Genomic DNA, 19,037 nt, shown 5'->3' with positions numbered 1-19,037 from the left:
TCATAGCGTGGTAGCTGTGTTCTGTCTATGTCTTGTAACATGGTAGTTGTGATCAGTCTGTGTCTCATAACATGGTAGCTCTGCACTTTCCCGTGACATGGTAGCTTTGTTCTGTCTGTCTTTTTTGTGGAAAAATTGTTATTTGTTCTTTGTCTTTGACCTACTCACCCATTGCCATTGATTTGAATTACCAGTTTATTATTTAGCCATTTCTAGATAATAAGATTGTCAACCTGGAACCAATACCATGTAGATTTATTGTTGTATATTGCTTAGACCCACTTTTACACGTTCCAACAGCTCATAGGTTTTACAGACTACATCCAAACACCTCCCCGTGGCTCTGCCAGAAGTTGAAGTATGATCTATCCTCCTTTATGTTTTCAACCTGCCAACCTGCCCTTCATCTTGAGAGACCCGTTCCCAATGGCGCCCTATATGTGGTGCTACTTTTGGTCAGGGCCCACAGGCACTTTGTAGGGAATAGGCTGCCATTAGGGATATAGGATTGGATTGCCCTTTAAGCCATTGTTCACCAAGCCTTTGTCATTTAAAGTGCTGATCTTCTTCTCTGTGTCAGTCACCAAGCTGGGCTCACTAACCTCATATAATGACTGGGGCCTTCCTCTTTCCAGTAATCAGAAGACCACTGGTGTGGGGCCTTGCTGTACACAAGCCCAAACTAATACACACAAGCAGACGTACACACACAAACCATACACACACACATGCACTTTGTGTCTTCATGCATGCATGTAGTCATTTGATAGATCTGTCAGCCCCGTCAGTGATGTGATACCAACCCATGATCGATGGGGGCCTTTTTCCCTAGAGGGAAGTAGGTGGCCAGATTGCTACTGTCTCACTCTCTCTTTCTCCCACTCTTACTGTCTCCCCTCCATTTAGCTGTGTATCTACACTTCTGTTGCCACAGCAACCACCAGAAGCCCTATTAGGTTGGGCCATGCTCAGTCGCCGTGGTTACTCTACTCCAGCCGTGTGACAGCGATGACATCATTGTCACGCCGATTCCAATGGAACGGCATTAGTCTCTTAAGTCACGTTTCTCTTTGATTTCACGTCCCACTGTTTCCATTAGGCCCTCCTCCCTCCTTTCTCACCTCTGAAGATTCTGCTGTCTCTTACTCCCTCCATCGCTCTTCCTCTCTTTCCTTTCCTCTCTTTCACTCTCACTTGTCAAAATGGCTTTCCCTGGTTCCGTTGCCATGCCAACTGGCTGCAGCCACGGTCCTCTGCTGAAGTGAGCGTGATAATGGCATTACTCTCGCTGAGGCTCGCCGCCTCTACCCCCCCCCTTCCCCCCGATTCCTCCCTCTCTCCCATCCTGTCCTCCTCTCCCATGTTCCCTTTGGAGTTCTCTCAGCATTTTGCTCTCCTTTGCTCCTTCCTTTCTATTCTCTCCGTCTCCCAGTGGATCTCCCTTATCTGTAGGTAGCCTATTAATCCTCACCCCCCTCCCTCAGTCACTCAGTCTTTCTCTCTTCCTCTATCCCGCTCCATCTCTTTCTAAGCCATCCAGTCAGTTTGAGGAGAACAGCAGGCAGCAGCATCAGGGAGAGAGGGAGGTTCCCATTCACCCCCCCCCCCCCCCCTCACAAACCCGGCTTACCCCTCCCAAATATATACACATACACACACACTTTCCCCTGCTTTGGTCCACAAATGAACCAGGACTGGTGTTAACAAAGCCTAGCTCGTAGAGGCGGCGGCTCCTAGGTCTCAGATGATTCGAACGTTCGCTAAGCCTTAGGCGTGCGCGCGTGTACAGCCAGCCTCCTGTCGACAGCCAGAAAGCAGAGCAGGAAGGGGAGGGAGAGAGACGGAGGATCAGGGAGTGAACGTGAGTGAAAGTGCTGTCAGCCATTTTAGCCATTTAAAAAAAATATATACATTTCTCTGCTTTATTTTCCACACGTCGGAGTTCATCGGAGGAGGAATCTACCTAATTTGGCGCTGGCATAAAAAACGGGGAAGACCTACTTGCTTGGATAGTCAGTATTTCTCTCTCTCTCTCTCTCCTTCTTCCCTTAAATGTGTCTGTTTGTTGGGAGACAGTAGCGGGGGGCTGGGCCGTCGTCTCTGCCTGGAGTTAAACCTCAGACGCAGGGCTTCTGCGTCTGAATCTGGGGCCGGCTTGGGCATCAGCCCTCTTCCCGGAGAGAGACCGCTGGAAGCCTCTGTAGGGAGGAGTAGGAGGATGTGTGAGAGGCAGGCTATAGTCTAAGGAGCTGGATGCAGGATGTTACATGTCACCCTGGCGTATATTGTATCATTATGAAACCATTAGCAGCTGCAGCCAGCCATGGAGTCCCGAGCCAGCAAGATAAAAACCCGGTAAGTATCGACGTGCGCATTTCTTTTTTTTTTTTTTTTTTTTTTCTTCTCCGTGACCCAGTCTCTGGATATGATTATCTACCCTATAATGGATACGCGTCAGGTTTCCTTGGAGCGGAGATGAATGAATGCTTGGGGCCCACTAGCCAGTAGCCCAGCAGCAGGCAGGAGCCCTGGATCAGGAGCTTATTTATCGGTTCGCCTGTGTACGTGTTCCAGGATCGCCGGGGGGCTAGTCACCGCTGCCATGTGCTCGCTGTCACGCTGTCTCCCGTTGTGAGGTGGGGTGAAATGTTTCACCGCCATGGCCAGAGAGGGCCTTGGTTCTTCCTGATGTTTTAACACCCTCTTAGGTAACAGTACCTTGATTCCGTTTTCCTGTGCGATGCGCCCCTCCCTATGCATGAGGGAGAAAAAACCAACAACTTGAGTGTCTTTTGCAAATGCAACACGCGGATATGCCTGTCGTAGATGTTTTTTTTGTTGCATGGTGGTTGTTGTTGTGCAGTTTGACCGAGGCAGCCTTCTTGGGGGCTGCTGTCCACGGTACTGGCAGTGACAGCCAGACGAGATACAGCTGTCAGGCAGACGTTTGTAGACTACTGAGCAATCTGCACTTGAACTGTAAATTAATTGATTGTCCGTCAACAGTGGCTGGCATCACTCGTCCTGCCCAGGCCTCGGGTCTGTAGCTGTGAATCACAGCACAGTTTGTAAAGGGTACGTTACATTTATCTATCGCACAGATTTAGCCTATTTTGTCTCTTATTTCTCTGTTTCTCTCATTTTCTCTCCATGCTGATCTCCCCAGCAAGAAGTACTTTGTTTGTTTAGGCATATTAGCATATTAATATATGCACATATTAGTGAGAGTAGGGGACTGCAAACAAAGGAGGGTGTCATATTTCTGGAGTGGTGACATCATGCCTGTGACTAATGTGGGGAAGCTGCGTGTATATTTAGTGAGAGTAGGTGGTTGTCATAGTAGCATAGCTATTATGGGTTTGTCAGTGGATCTAATTACTCTCCCTGTGTCTCAGTGGATTTCATGTGAAGGGTTTAGTGACATGGTGACACGTTAACTTTGCTAAAGCTAGTGAGAAAAACATTCTCTCAGATCTCTCTGTCTCATTACTATGATAAACTCTACTGTTATCGAATTCCTGCCCATTTCTAGGCAGTGCCCCAGTTTTTAATGCTATTGGATATGAGTAATGTTTGATTGTCAGTGGCAGAGTCTGTGATGGGCATCACGTGTTTACAGTGTTGGTGGGTGACACTGTTTTATCTCTCTCCTTCAGCTGCATCTGTTTCATCTGCATGCCACACCAGTCCTGTTGGTTGTACAGCTGGTGCTGTGGCCTCTGTCACTGGGCAGGGTTGGTCAGCCTCAGCAGAGAGAAGATCTGTCCTGTTTAATCGTACACCCAGCCCAAATGGCTTTAATCTCTTGATCCGCCAGACTCAGGAAAATGAGAACCCCCACCAACCCCCCACCCCCCATCGCCACGGTCCAAGGCCTAGGGGAACTCTGGGATAGCGTTTGCCGAATCTGGTCATCCAACTTCAGCCCGTTTCCTCCCGGTCTCCAAAACGACCTTTCCCATCCACCCTGCGTATGCATTGACAGTCTTCCCGTTGCTTGGGAGAGTAAAGAGCCTCCGAGCTAGGTCATCCATCCAGACATGGACCCAGTTTCACCGTTGCCCTTCCACTGCTTCCTGAATCCCCATTGAGCTGCCGCCAGCTTTTCCCCTTCTCATCCCCTGGTTGTGGGGCTATCTAGGTCATTGGGTCTACAGTGTCATTTCGGGAGCGACGGCACATCTGCTCGCTATGGTGACCCAAGTGGAAGGCGGTGTTGTGTCGTGGCTTGAGCATTAGAGGACAGCGCAGCTGTAATCCTCTGTGACCCTTCCGATTGTAAATATAAAGACAGCGTTTTTGGCTCTGGCTCAGAAAGAGCTGATTTGATTATTTTTGTTAGATTTGTTCGGCGAATGTCTGGATGTAGGGCAGAAGGGATGCTCACACAAGTCCTGGATGTGGATTAAAGTTGTTGACCTGAAATACTGCGTGTTAACACAATGACACATGTAAATGAATAGTGGTTAGCATGCCAGCAGCAGCGCTCATTAGCATTTCTTAGCAGGCCTTGTTGTTGCTAGCATCCATTTTGTCAGAACTGACTGGGCCAATGAATAGAGAGTTCCGTAAACACCCCTAACTTCAATAGCTGGTGTTGCCCCCTTTGGTTTGGGGGGGGAAATTTAATGTAGCCATTTCATGTAACCATCTCGTACATTAAATGTTTGCCCACTCTTCTTTCCAGTACTACATCAACTGTTTCAGGTTTGAGGGCCTTGACCTTGCATACACAGTCTGCTTCATGTCCCCCCCGACAGCATTGTGGTAGGATTGAGATCTGTGCTTTGACTCACATTCTCCTCACGAATTCTCTGTTAAATTATGAGAGTTGTGGTTGACTCAATTATGGTAAGTTGGCGAGAATATGAGGCACCAAAGCAACCATACTGCCACCGCCTCCATGCTTTACTGTTGTTATGAGGTTCTTCTGTTTATTGGCAGCGTTTCGTTTTCACCAAACACGGTGTCTGGCATTGTGGCCGAACAACTCCACCTTTGACTTATATGTCCAGAGCACATTGTTCCAGTAGTTTTGGCCTTTACCCTGGTGTTGTCTGGAAAACGTCAGTTGTCTTTATTCTTTTTTGAAAGCAGAGGCTTCTTCCTTCCAGACCTCTTATGTAGGCTAAGTTTTTGCCGTATCTGACATGCACAGATTGTGTTTAGAGAGGCCTGTAGATTCCTTGCTGTTAACCTGGGGTTCTTTGATACTTTTATGACCATCTTTAGGTCAGATCTTGGGCTGAATTTGGTGGGACAACCTGTCCTATGTAGATTGCCAGGGGTGTGGGATTTTCTAATTTTTAGATATACTTCAAATTCCCTGGAATGATATACCTCATATTTCTTGTAAATGTCTTTGTAAACCCTCATAGACTCAATAATATTTTGTCTGAGGACCTCTGTTAGGTCCTTTTGCTCTTTGGATATGTGCTACCATAAACAGATATGGTTAAGAACAGACCAAGTTTCTAATCTTAATGAAAGTTACTATCAAGTCCATATCTGACTATGTAGTTTGGCAACAGCATTTCGCCCCCTCAGGAGGACGTCAGCACTGTGCCCTAGTCTATTGGTGGCAGTGGCCTTTGTGTCTAATTATTCCATGAAAAAAATTATGTTCATGTTTAATAATACCGTTGGTACAACATTCATTTTAGCCAGCCTTCTATCCATCCTATGAGACCTCTTTACGTTTAAGAATTCAATGTTAACAGTTTGTCGCAAAATATGCAAATCAGAACTCTCACAGCAGGAGCGTTTAAAGAGAAGACGCGTTGTAGCCGTGATGACAGAAGTGCTCAGCACGGCATTCATTATAATTTGTATTCATGGAATTGTGTTTTTAATTGAGAAGTAGTTCCTCTCAAATACATGGCTGAGTTAACGTTAACGTCAAGTTTATCACCAACAAACCATTGATCTACGTGAGCACGCTTAGTTTGTGTATAGTTGAGCGGTTCCGGGCTAGCTTAGCATTCATGTTGAATCGTGAATTGATGAATTAACCCACTCCAATTCAGTGAGTTCTATATTTCCCCACAACAGAAACGTTGAGGCGTATAGATGCATTACAATTTCTATTAACATATACAGTATCACTCTATAGTCTCTCAACCAGCTACTCTGGAATGCTTTTCCAACAGTCTTGAAAATGATATTATGATGACCTTTTAGTTTTTGCACATTTTTATTTGTTTTTTAACTACTGCCAACTGTTGTTTTAATGAAGGAGTTGTAAAAGAACAACGCAAATAACTTTATTTTAAATAAAACACTTGCATTTAGTTCAGAAATTGAGGTATTTTTTTTATTTATCTAATTAATCAAACGTAGTAATCGACGTAGATTAATCGATTATCAAAATAGTTGTTAGCTGCAGCCCTTGTTGGCCCTAGTAACTTTAATTATTTCTCCAGAATCTGCTTTGATTGTGAGGACCAATTTAGGCTGTTTTGATTTTACATTTTTGAATTCCATGTTTCTTCCTGAAGTGGTGCATGGTGTTGATAAGTGATATGTTTTGCTTAAATATGTGTTTAATATATTGCAGAGAATAAAGAAAATTTAGAAGTGATAATTACAAGAGCAGAAATGTAGTTTTCCCACCTTTAAAAGTTGTTGATTAGGTCCTTACAGCCCCCACGTGAAGACAGTCATTGTGATAAACACTGAAGGTGACCTGTCAATCAAATCTTTCTATCTGATTTAGTTGGAAGTGAACCTTTAAATCCATTCTACATCCAATATACTCAATTTTGCCGCTTAGGGCTTCCATTAAAGGTATTTGTTAAGGTTTTTCTTTAACCATTTCTTCAGTTTGTCAGTCAGTTAAAGTCAGGCAAGCATCTGATATAATTGATGTGCATTTTCATCTTAGAAAATGTGAATACTTTGATGTTTTACCTTGCATATATTTAGGCGTGGTCAAATTAATGGTCTATGTACCTTGGATTTGAAGCATTATTATTCCCCTGTTCTAGTTTGTATTCAGATTTAAATAGTTTAGGCACTGCTAATATATGAAGCAGTTTAATTACATGCGCTGAACTATTAAGTGTAAATATTCAATTATTAATTGTGGTTAGGGGATGGGTTTGTTTGGAACAACTTTATGGGGCAAGCTTTAAGCATGGCAATATAGATAAATAGAAAAGTGTATTACTCAAATATTAATATTTAACGCTCCCTCTTGGAGTACTGGAGCGTAACTTTTAATACATTTAATGATTTGTTGAGTCCTGAAATAGCCTGGTGTCTGTTTGGATAGATATGCTTGTGGCTTCATACTCCAGAATATATCAGAATAACATGTTACTGTTGTTATGTTAGTCTAGATAGACCTCTTGAAGTTTTGCACAATTTCCTTCCTTTAGCTTTAATTCTAATTCCACCATGTCTCTCAGACAAGAAAGGTTGTCTTTGGAGCTGCATCCATTAGGCTTTGACCCTCTTTAAATGAAAGCTACAGAATTAAATTTGACCATGGATCATAACATAAAACACAGCACTTCGGAATTCATACTGACAATGGATCAAGGCTGCATGTGCATTTAATTGGTTAATTGGAGTAATCCCAGGTGGTTTTGAAATGTTGAGCCACGTTTAAAAATAAATAATTATTTTAATGTCGAATAAACGTGTCTCCTACTAAAACCAGTGTTGTGTAAAGCTCTGTTATGGTTCCCTATGGAGATCATAAAAGTGGGAAATTTAATTAACAGCGCATGGTTCGATTATTAATTATATGAAGGAAGTTAAGCACAGACTTCATTAATATCTGTTCATGTACATTATTAAACTATTAAGATGACTGTGTAATCACAGGAGAGTGAGTTAGGTTAATGCCTTTTTAATTTAAATTAAATGAATGCAGAGGGGACGCAAACTGAACTAAACCGAAGAAGAAATTATGAATGTCTCGCATCAAATGTCCCTCAGGGGACTACAATCTTTGTCAGATCACTGGGCTTTTAGCTCCAAAACGGTCTAATTTGAACATTTTCACTTTTCTTCAACTCTGTGCTCCCACTGCGCACAAACTCCACCAGTCATCAGTTCGTCCATGGAGGTGTATGGCTACACAACCCACGTATACACTACCGTTCAAAAGTTTGGAAATTAAATTTTTTTTATCCATTAAAATAACATCAAATTTTTCTGGAATACATTGTAGACTTTGATAATGTTGTAAATTACTATTTTAGCTGGAAACGGCTGATGTTTATGGGATACTTACATAGGCGTACAGAGGCCCGTTATCAGCAGCCATCAGTCCTGTGTTTCACTGGCACATTGTTTGTTAATCCAAGTTGATCATTTTAAAAGGCTAATTGATCATCACAATGCCCTCTTTTAGCACAGCTGAAAGGTATTGTGCTGATTAAAGAAGCAATAAAACTGGCCTTCTTTGGACTAGTTGAATCTTCTTAAACATCAGCCATTGTGGGTCCGATTACAGGCTCAAAATGTCCAGAAACAAATAACTTTATTCTGAAACTCTTCAGTCTAATCTTGTTCTGAGAAATGAAGGCTATTAAATGCGAGAAATTGACAAGAAACACAAGATCTCATACAATGCAGTGTCCTACTCCCTTCGCAGAACAGCGAATACTGGCTCTGACCAGAATAGTAAGAGGAGTGGGAGGCCCCGGTGCACAGCTGAACAAGAATGATGCATCAGATCTAAGTTTGAGGTGTTCGGATCACAAAGAAGAATATTTGTGAGATGCAGACCAAATTAGAAGATGCTGGAGGAGTGCTTAACGCCATCTGTCAAGCGTGATGGAGGCAGTGTGATGGTCTGGGAGTGCTTTGGTGATTGGTCAAGTTGGAGATTTATACAGGTTAAAATAGAACTTGAAGAAGGAAGGCCATCACTCCATTTTGCAACCACATGCCATACCTTGTGGATGGTGCTTGATTGGAGCTAATTTCCTCCTACAACAGGACAATGACCCAAATTAAAACTCCAAACTATGCAAGAACTATTTAGGGAAAAAGAGGTCAGCTTGGTGTTCTGTTTATAATGGAGTGGCCAGCACAGTCAGCGGATCTCAACCCAATTGAGCTGTTGTGGGAGCAGCTTGACCGTATGGTACGCAAGAAGTGCCCATCAAGCCAATCCAATTTGTCGGAGGCACTTCAGCAAGCATGGGGTGAAATCTCTTCAGATTACCTCAACAAAATGACAACTAGAATGCCAATGGCCTGCAAGGCTGTAATTGCGACAAATGGAGGATTCTTTGACGAAAGCAAAATTTGAAGGACACTGTTATTATTTCAGTAAAAAATAATTATTTCTAACCTTGTCAATTGCATATTTCCAATTCAGTTTGCCATATTTCCTATTCAAACTCATGCTTTCATGAAAAACAAGGGTATTTCTAAGTGACACCAAACGTTTGAGCGGTAGTGTACAGTAGACTAATTCCATTCCAGGGTTTTGGTTCAGGGCTAAACAAGCATTACACCCACCATGCAGCCAAGTGGCTTTTAAACGCCTGACAGCCATGCATGTGTTGAGAATGGTGAAACTGACCATCTGTCCGTTTCTGTGTGTGCGCGTGCGTGGTATGTGTGTGTGCGCGCAGCTCCCCGCAGACTTCAGCCGACTCCACCTGGCCGACGGCCTGCACCCACAGGTGACCCACGTGTCCTCCAGCCAATCAGGATGTAGTGTCACCAGCGACTCTGGGAGCAGCAGTCTGTCAGATATTTACCAGGTAAGCACAGGCCCCCTCTGCAACGTCCCATTAGCGCCCCCAAAATAAGTACCAGTAATATTCTAGTGACAGCCTCACAACGTTCCGGTAAAGTTCCTGTACCATTCCCAAAATTACGCAGTCATCTAAAATGGCCATTTAGCTGCCACCCCCCTCCCTCGGTTTTTGATGGTTGGGGCTCAAAGCCATTTGAGCCTAATCCTCTTACCAAATACATGCACCCCATTGGCTCCCAACACCGCATCCTACTGTCTGTCGGTGATCTGTGTTGATTGTATGGTGGGTTTAGTCTGTGTAATTTTATACTGGGGGTTAGTCTTTGTGAATTTATGTTGGTTGTTGTCGCTTTGTGTGATTGTATGTTGTGTTTATTCTGTGTGATTTTATGTAAGTTGTAGTCTGTGTGATTTCTATGTTGGAGTTTGTCTGTGTGCTTTTTATACTGGGGTTAGTCTGTGTGATTTCTATGTTGGGGTTAGTCTGTGTGCTTTTTATACTGGGGTTAGTCTGTGTGCTTTTTATACTGGGGTTAGTCTGTGTGCTTTTTATACTGGGGTTAGTCTGTGTGCTTTTTATACTGGGGTTAGTCTGTGTGCTTTTTATACTGGGGTTAGTCTGTGTGCTTTTTATACTGGGGTTAGTCTGTGTGCTTTTTATACTGGGGTTAGTCTGTGTGCTTTTTATACTGGGGTTAGTCTGTGTGATTCCATGGTAGTTAGTGTCACTGTGTATGGATGGGTGGGACCAAGTTGTGTTGTGGGGTGCGGCGAAGTTGTGTGTTGGGGTGGGGCGAGGTTGTGTGTTGGGGGGTTGTGCGAGGAGACGAGATGAGATTGGTGTGGAGGGGAGGGGGGGTTGGTTGGTGTGGAGGGGGCAGGTTGTGTTGAGGGGGGTTGTGTTGAGGTATGGGGTGAGGTTGCGTGGAGTGGAGGGAGCAGGTTGTGTGGAGGGGGGTTGTTTGGAGATGGGGGTGGGGCCAAGCTGTGTGGATGGTGGGGTTGTGTGGAGGGATGGGGCGAGGTTGCATGGAGGGGGCAGGTTGTGTGGAGGTGGGTTGTGTTGAGAGGGGGGTGGGGCCAGGTTGTGTGGAGGGGGGGTGGTGCCATGTTGTGTGGAGGGGGTTGGGGATGGTTCTTTTGAGGGGCTAAGTTTTGGTTGTGGCTTGCCCTGATTCTGTCTGGAGGCCATCTGGTTTGTTATTATCAGGTCTGTTCTTACCACTATATTAAATCCTCTGTCTCTCCTCTCTCTCTGTTTATATGTCTGTCTCTCTATATCTACCTTTTGTTTTGGCAGTTCTCTGTCCAGGATCAGTCTGTCCATAGCCTTTTCTCTTTAAATTGTTCTTTTCAGTCATCCTTTCCCAATAGTGGAAAGAACCAATCCTAGCCTCATCTAGGCATGACAAGATTTAGAGGCATGGCCTTGGAAGCGGATCTGCCTTCACAGCAATCTTTTAACCTAGCTGTTCGTTCCAGGTGTCTTGTCAACAGGTCCAGAGCCTAGGGTGAAGGACGGTTGAGAGAACACCTGTAAAAACACAGGAACATGTGCAAACACTTAAACGACACACTGGAACACTTAAACACACTGGAACACTTAAACACACTGGAACACGTAAATCACACTGGAACACGTAAATCACACTGGAACACGTAAATCACACTGGAACACGTAAATCACACTGGAACACGTAAATCACACTGGAACACGTAAATCACACTGGAAACACGTAAAACACACTGGAAACACGTAAAACACACTGGAAACACGTAAAACACACTGGAACACGTAAAACACACTGGAACACGTAAAACACACTGGATCACAGCATGTTACTCTTCTGCAGACATTCTGATGTGTTGCTTCAACCGCCTTATGATGGTAACTAAAAGCAATGACATGCTCAAATAATATTTAAACTATTGTTGTCTGATAATAAGACTAGATGTCTATGATTAGGTAACTATTACTGTTAGAACAGGGCAGCATCTGTACTGTCATTCCCTGACAAACATGACGGCTGTTTTGGGTCTAAATAAATCATGAAATTGGTTCTTCAGAAAGAGGCTTGAAAGCATTGATCCAAGAATAGTCCTGTTGAAATATTAACTACTGAAGCCCCCCAACCTCTTTATTTTGCTCACTGCACATTTATGGATCACATGCACATTAATACACACATAAATTCACACACATTAATGAAGGCACATTAATCCACACACACACACACACACACACACACACAAATGCTTATACAATAAAGGTATATGCATTGCACTGTATCTCAAGATATTTGATGTGTTCATTAAATTCTAATGGTTCAAACTTCCCAGTTAGTTGTCTAAAGTTTTGTAACTCAGCTGTGGAGAATGAAGGAGGTGGAAGGTGGGTGAGTGTGGCTGATGTGAAATGGCTATGCTGGTTTAACCTAGCTGGGTAGCTAATATGGAAATTACAATATATGTAACCAACAAACTGTATTGTTCGATGACTACCCTAACTTCTACTGTACGCCAATAATAGAGCCAGTGACTGACATCTGTCTTATTATAGGACATTGTCTGTTTTTAGTCTCCGCCTGAGGTGTGGCACATGATAGCAATGTTTGTTGTTGTGGAATGTAGGTGTGTGTTTTTTACAGGCTTTCAGGCATCGGTAGACATTGACTTTGACGTCAAGGTGACGCTGAAGACCTGTGTTTTTCTCTGGTTTCACTGCCGCTGGTGTTAAAGCTTAGTTGTTCCCTGTAGCACCATGAACCAATATTCTATCGTCTTTAAGCTTTTTATTTTTTTGCTGTTTCTGTCTACTTGTCGACACCTGTACCAAGGGAATAACCTGGCCCCCCTCGCCCCATTAGGCCCCACCCACTGCACTGCCCTCCTGTAGCCTGACTGGCCAATCAGACAGGGCCCTGAATCATTAATGAGACGTTTGCACATGAAGGTTAAGGAGAAATGACATAGTGCTATGTTCAATGAGAGACTAGGACTTTAAGCGAGTCTGGCTGACCCAGTGGCGAAGATGCGTCTCGGATTAGGCTTCTGCGGGCGTTTTGCGAAGGCAACGCTGTTTTCAGCTATTTCTGTGAAAAGGCACGACTTTAAGCACCACATTCAGGTAAGAGGAGTTGGTTGGCATTCAACAGATCTGACGAGTGTTTTTAGTTTTTATATTTTTTAAGTTTTCAGCTACCTGTGTTTTGCACCGGTTATTTATTCTCAAGGAGGTACTTTTGAGAGCACAAAATGCATAATATGGCCTCTCTAAGATATTTATAGCATGTTAGAAGCTTTGATGGCAGCGCGGAGCTCTCTATTAATATCAATGTGACATTGTCAATTTCATTACTTTCGCTCCTTGTCTTTGTTCATTTTTCTCACACTTTCCTGCTTATTTTATCTCATTCTTTCATCAAGGTTATCAGGCTCTAAGTGGAGAGGGAGCGAGAGAAAAAGATAGACTTGTGAGAAAATGAGCAGGAGGTTTTATGCAAAGTTGAGTGTTTGGACTGTTGACGTCTCTCACATAGAGTACATCACACACAAACCTATCCAGTCTTATTTAGTAGATGTTCTGAAGACTCGTGACCCTGGAAATATCTTATCTTGATTGTACTGTGTCGTTTACATACATATTTGCTGATTTTTGAAGGATTGAATTGAAGAAGGTTTTGTTATATTCTGTTTGCCATCATTATGTAAGGTTGCTGCGCTAAAAACCCAATTTAGATTTACCAACCCCACAGCTCAGCCCACCTGTGTGCTGCCAAATGTGGAGATGATGGATGAAATGAATGCTTTGTATGGACCAGTGACCATGTTATCAGAACTCACTGACTTATGTTTATGGTTCTTGTGCAGATGAAATAAGCTGTGTTATTGTTGACTCTAGATAACTTGAACCTGGTTAACTTTGTTCTGGATTACTAACTTGATGACTTGATCCTGGGTGACTTGACAATGGGTGACTTGATTCTAGATTAATTTATTCTGGGTGGCCTGATCCTGGGTGACTTGGTTCTGGATGACCTGATCCTGGGTGAATGGATCCTGAATGACCCTATCCAGTATGAATAATGCATATTGATCCTTTCCCCGACCTTTAGGCCACGGAGAACGAGCCGGGAGACATGGACCTCAGTGGCCTTCCTGAGACCGCCGTTGACTCCGAGGAGGACGATGACGAGGAGGACATGGAGCGAGCGTCAGACCCCCTTATGAGCCGAGACATAGTGCGGGACTGCCTTGAGAAGGACCCAGTGGACCGCACGGATGACGACATTGGTGAGTCTGTCAGACTGAATGTTCCCCTAACACGCCCTTCACCCTCCACCATTTAGACATTTCTTTCACACTGTATTCTGGGAACTTGAATGCACTGCCAGTGGAGAATGCCGGTGTCCCTGCCTTGCTACCTTGTCTTCTGCCTGAAAGAGATTGCCTTCTATTGGTTTATTTTCATAATGCTAAGAGGCAGCCTATGACTCTACCACACTACAGTTGGACCCTTGCCTTTAATCTAGGAACAGTGACCATAGTGCCTATTCCATTGCGTTTGACAACAACAGCTGCTCGGGTCGTGTGAGTATTTAGCTTTGTTTTGGTCAATATGTTTACGGGAAAAATATCAAAAGATGTTGACGTTTGGCTTTGTTCACAAAGAGGAAATCCTACTCCAAACTCCAATTAACAATATCCACGATTTTAATCAAACACTCCCCAGCTACACTCTCTCACTCAGTGCCTGCCCTCACTGAATTTCAACCTCACGCCACCCCACTGTATTGGCTAGCTACCATTGTGTCCATCTGCAGGCTTTTGTGCTTCACTGCATTCATTAGGTGAATGTATTTTAGCCCGCAGGGATATTCGTTCTGTGCCAGACGAAGCCTCTTTTAGCAGAGGGACAGCTACAGTGATGATCTAGAAAAAAATAAACCGATTGATATTTACATTTAAAGCTCAGCTGTGGTATATTAATGCCATAGTGGGTACAACTGGAGAAATAGTGAGAAAAAGAGAGAGTGAGGCGACCCCCTTTCTCTTCTCCTGTCGACGAAAGCCCCCAACCTCCCCACCGGTCCTCCCCTCTCTGCTCTCAGTGCCGGCAGGCTTTTTTAGGTCAATGCAGCACATCCTCACCTCCCCTCTCCAGGCTCATTAAAGATTCAGTGCTTCCGCAGGCTTCCCACACAACGCTGTTGCCATGCCAAACACAGGTCAGCCCGTTCCACAGACTTGCTTGAGATGCACGGATGGGTCCTTACCTGGCCCCTGAACTTCAAAAATGACACAGTGAGCTTAAATCAAGGAGCCAAAAACAAAAAGGTTATTTATCACAATGCGGAACTGTCAGTCCATAGTCAGTGCCAACATTTACATTTATGCTGAATTCAAAATGAACAAAACCCATTTTGCAGATGAAGCAGGCGAGACGTGATGTGAAATGGGCCATGTGTAAAGCACATCATCCTTTCCCCAAATCCTATTGTTTGAGTCATTTTGTTGTCCACGCAAAGTCGTTGTCTACTGGTCGTTAACGTTTGCATCTTGTCATTACGCATTCAATTAGTGAGATACTCCATTATTTAGCTTTCTCAAAATGAAGGGGATGACTGTGGATTGAAGGGGATGACTGTGGAATGAAGGGGATGACTGCGGAAAGGGGGAGAGAAAATGAGTAAACTGGTCTTTCACTTGCAGTTGAGTCATTTAATTCTGTGTGAGTTGAGTTAGCCACGTCCTCAGAGTAGGTTAGTTGTAGATGATGTGTTGTTTGGAAATGTACCTGGCTAAAAGCTTTTGGATGCTGTTTATAACTCAGAGTAACCTTGGTAAGTCCTCAAACTGGGTCTGTTGGATGCCCCCCTGTGATTAGCTTTGATAGTTATTTAGTATTTTTTGTTCAGTTATTATTTCCGCAAACCCCTCGGGTGTAAGAGAATCACCATATACACATTATATTAATTATTATTACACGTGGATTAAAACCAATATGAATATGCCAAAGGTTGCAAAACCTGGTCAGCCTTTCTATTTTTCTTCCAAAACGACACAGAGGTTCAAAAGGAGAGCCAAGGACAGACAAGTTCTTCCCTGTGTCAAGACTGGCCCTTGTCTTCCTAAACTCCTGCTTGTCTTTCTCCCTCCCTCTCTTCTCCCTCTCTCTCTTCTCCCTCTCTTCTTCTCCCTCTCGGTCTTCCCTCTCTCTCCTCTCCAAACCATTCCACAGAGCAATTACTTGAGTTCATGCATCAGCTCCCAGCATTTGCCAACATGACCATGTCGGTGAGGAGGGAGCTTTGTGCAGTCATGGTGTTTGCTGTGGTCGAACGGGCCGGCACCATCGTCCTGAACGACGGGGAAGAGGTTTGTGTTTGGGGATGTTTGTGTCTCTGTGTTCTCAGCTGGGGTATGTGTATGTCAATGTGTTTGTGTTCTGTGTGTCTTGAGTGTGTCTGTCTTTTCACCTAACTGACTTGGGCTTCCACTTTGCCCTTGGCATTTCCAATAATGGTTTCTTCTCTTCCATGAACATTATTTTTTCTTCTGCTCTATTGCCATCTCCCACCGTCTCAGGACCATAAAATAGCCCAAGGGGACCAGTACAGAGATCACTTATCTACTTTCCCCGCAGTCTGAACAGGCCCCTGGTTTTGAATCAAGACATTTTGGTCATTTTATCGCTGCAATGCACCCCAGCAATTGTAAAGAGCCTTAAGGCTTGTTCACTCCGAGGGCAGTCCAGTCAATGTGAACTAACATTCCAGTTATCTGATGTTCACGTATTGGCCATTCTCTTCGTATCCCAAAAATAGGAGGCTGAAGAAGAATGGCAATAATCATGCGAACTAAAAAAAATTATAATCTGCTATCTTACTAACATAAGGTAGAGGTAAACACTTCATTTTTATTATGCTGGGTCATTATGTGATTGAACCCGATGTGGCTAATGATTAAGGAAGTCTCTTAAGAAAATCTTCAATTTGATTCGCAATAAAAGAAGGCAATAAAACATTGATTGAGGCTTTAGTTAGAGGTGGCTAATCCCAAAATAATGTTTTTAACTGTTCATTGCAGTGATCATTTTCTTTCAACACTGGTCCTAGCATAATGTCAAACCGCAGAATGGTCACTGAAGTACTTCTGACCGTTCGCTTTCTGTGGTTGTGGTCTTTGCCAGCTGGACTCATGGTCGGTGATCCTGAATGGCTCGGTGGAGGTGACATATCCCGAGGGCAGACCGGAGATCCTGTGTATGGGGAACAGCTTTGGGGTTTCCCCGACCATGGAGAAGGAGTACATGAAGGGAGTGATGAAGACCAAGGTGGACGACTGTCAGGTAACACACAACAGAATCACACTCATGAGTGCCACTGGTCATGAGTGTGTGAGACAATCTGAGCGGTATCATGTACAGGTTTATAGTTCTAAAATCAGTTTATACTCAGGGAGATAAGCAGCATTTTATGTGCTGTATACTGCAGCTATGTAATTAACCATCAGGTTTGAGGTGGCTTGATGTGGTGAGAATAGTTTGGTCTTTGTGGGTCAGAGTATTTCTGAGTACTGAGGCCCTCATTAAAAATGCAGCGCTTGTTTATGTAAAACCTGAAGTCACGACCAATAATGTCCTACCTTTTTTAATCTTTAAGTAAGATCTCTTAACCAATAGTATGTCATTGAAAAACAAAAGAGAGAGGGCCTTGGGCCGACCTGGAAACCACACTGCGACGGTACTAGAGGCAACGGCCAGTGCCCAGTTAATGAGCTGTGTTAGTTACACAGTCCTGTGATTTAATGTGCAGTCAGTTGTGTTTTAAAGATGACTTGAATTCTATTAAGTATCTTGCTGTAATTTTAAACATTTGCCAACATTTAAAATGTTTACAGGGGATTTTGTATTTGTAAGGCTTTATTTAAACAGAGGGTTCAAACTTCTACTTGTGAAGGTGGGGAAACACTTCCTTAAGAGATGGCGTGTACGGAAGTTATTATGAAATGGACCTGGAACAAAAGTTGCCATGGCCATTTTGTGATAGCCATAGAAAGGCGTGTCCCGGCTAAGGATGTCTCCCTCTGCTCCAGTTTGTGTGCATAGCACAGCAGGACTACTGCTGCATCCTCAACCAGGTGGAAAAGAACATGCAGAAGGTGGAGGAGGAAGGTGAGATCGTCATGGTCAAGGAGCACCGCGAGCTGGACCGCACCGGCACCCGAAAAGGGCACATTGTCATCAAGGTGAATTGTCGTTCCGGAGCAAGGCTTCATTCATCCAAACAAATGTTGAAGGGGAGATATACCTCACCTCTGGGATATTACAATGTGTTAGGCGTTAGGAGTGCCTATGTATGTAACTTTTGGTTTTATTTAAAGTGTTCTTTTCTAATCTCTTATGTATGTGAGTGGAATTCAATATATCAACCACAATGTGTGGGAAGTTGCCCTTGGCTTCACAGTGGTATTCATCTGCTCACGTTAAAACTCAGAACATCCATTAAAACTCGTATACTCTTGTGACGTATCCTGTAGGGCACGACAGAGCGCCTGACCATGCACCTGGTTGAGGAGCACTCTGTAGTGGACCCCACCTACATCGAAGACTTCCTGCTTACCTACAGGACTTTCCTCTCAAGCCCCATGGTCGTGGGAAACAAGCTCCTTGAGTGGTTCCACGATCCAAGCCTCAGGGACAAGGTCAGCTCTCAGTTTAAATGTTTTCTCTTGATATTATTAGGTATTTTTAGTCATCGTACAACAACAGCTCACAGAAGCAAACAGTCTTTACATGCACACAGATTCTTTTGATATAGAGATTAATACATCTTCTCGCAAACACATTCAAACATGAAGAGGCTTAATGGTCTGCTAATGCATGCTACTAGCTAACATGCTAACTGGCTAACATGTTAACTGGTTCACGTGCTATTTAGCTAACATTTTTAATGATTAAATGCTCACCCACTATATTTGCCTTGAGTGAAATTGATGGTTTTCCTCTGGAATCCACAGGTTACACGGGTAGTCTTGCTGTGGGTTAACAATCACTTCAATGATTTTGAAGGCAACCCTGCAATGACTCACTTTCTTGAAGAATTTGAGAACAATCTGGAGAGAGAGGTTCGTGTCTCAGTTAAGCATTGCATGTTTCATATTCAGTTCAAACATTTACATGTTAGTGATTAATATATTTTTTTATATATATATTTAATATTTATTCATATATTTATATATATATGCCCATGTGTATAGATGGACAGATGAATAACATGTGCCTTGCATTTGAAAAAAAGAAACTGTTAAT

General features: G+C 43.5%; 1 protein-coding gene across 15 annotated transcripts in view; it reads left to right on the top strand.

Annotated features, from left to right (window-relative positions):
• rapgef2 (Rap guanine nucleotide exchange factor (GEF) 2) overlaps positions 1-19,037 on the top strand; it is a 96,872-nt gene that overhangs the window by 60,180 nt on the left and 17,655 nt on the right. For 7 of the 15 annotated variants that reach the window (XM_034291784.1, XM_034291780.1, XM_034291779.1 and 4 more), the window contains 7 exons: positions 9,597-9,728; positions 13,840-14,017; positions 15,966-16,102; positions 16,917-17,075; positions 17,822-17,974; positions 18,266-18,430; positions 18,746-18,865. In XM_034291784.1, the coding sequence (XP_034147675.1) occupies positions 9,597-9,728; positions 13,840-14,017; positions 15,966-16,102; positions 16,917-17,075; positions 17,822-17,974; positions 18,266-18,430; positions 18,746-18,865 (1,044 nt within the window). The other 8 variants (XM_034291783.1, XM_034291778.1, XM_034291782.1 and 5 more) reach the window with 6 other exon arrangements.

The sequence above is a fragment of the Esox lucius genome, chromosome 4, assembly GCF_011004845.1.
Source record: "Esox lucius isolate fEsoLuc1 chromosome 4, fEsoLuc1.pri, whole genome shotgun sequence".
NCBI classification, from domain to species: Eukaryota; Metazoa; Chordata; class Actinopteri; order Esociformes; family Esocidae; genus Esox; species Esox lucius.
Note: the sequence above shows the minus strand (reverse complement) of the source record. Positions and strands in the feature narration are given on the sequence as shown.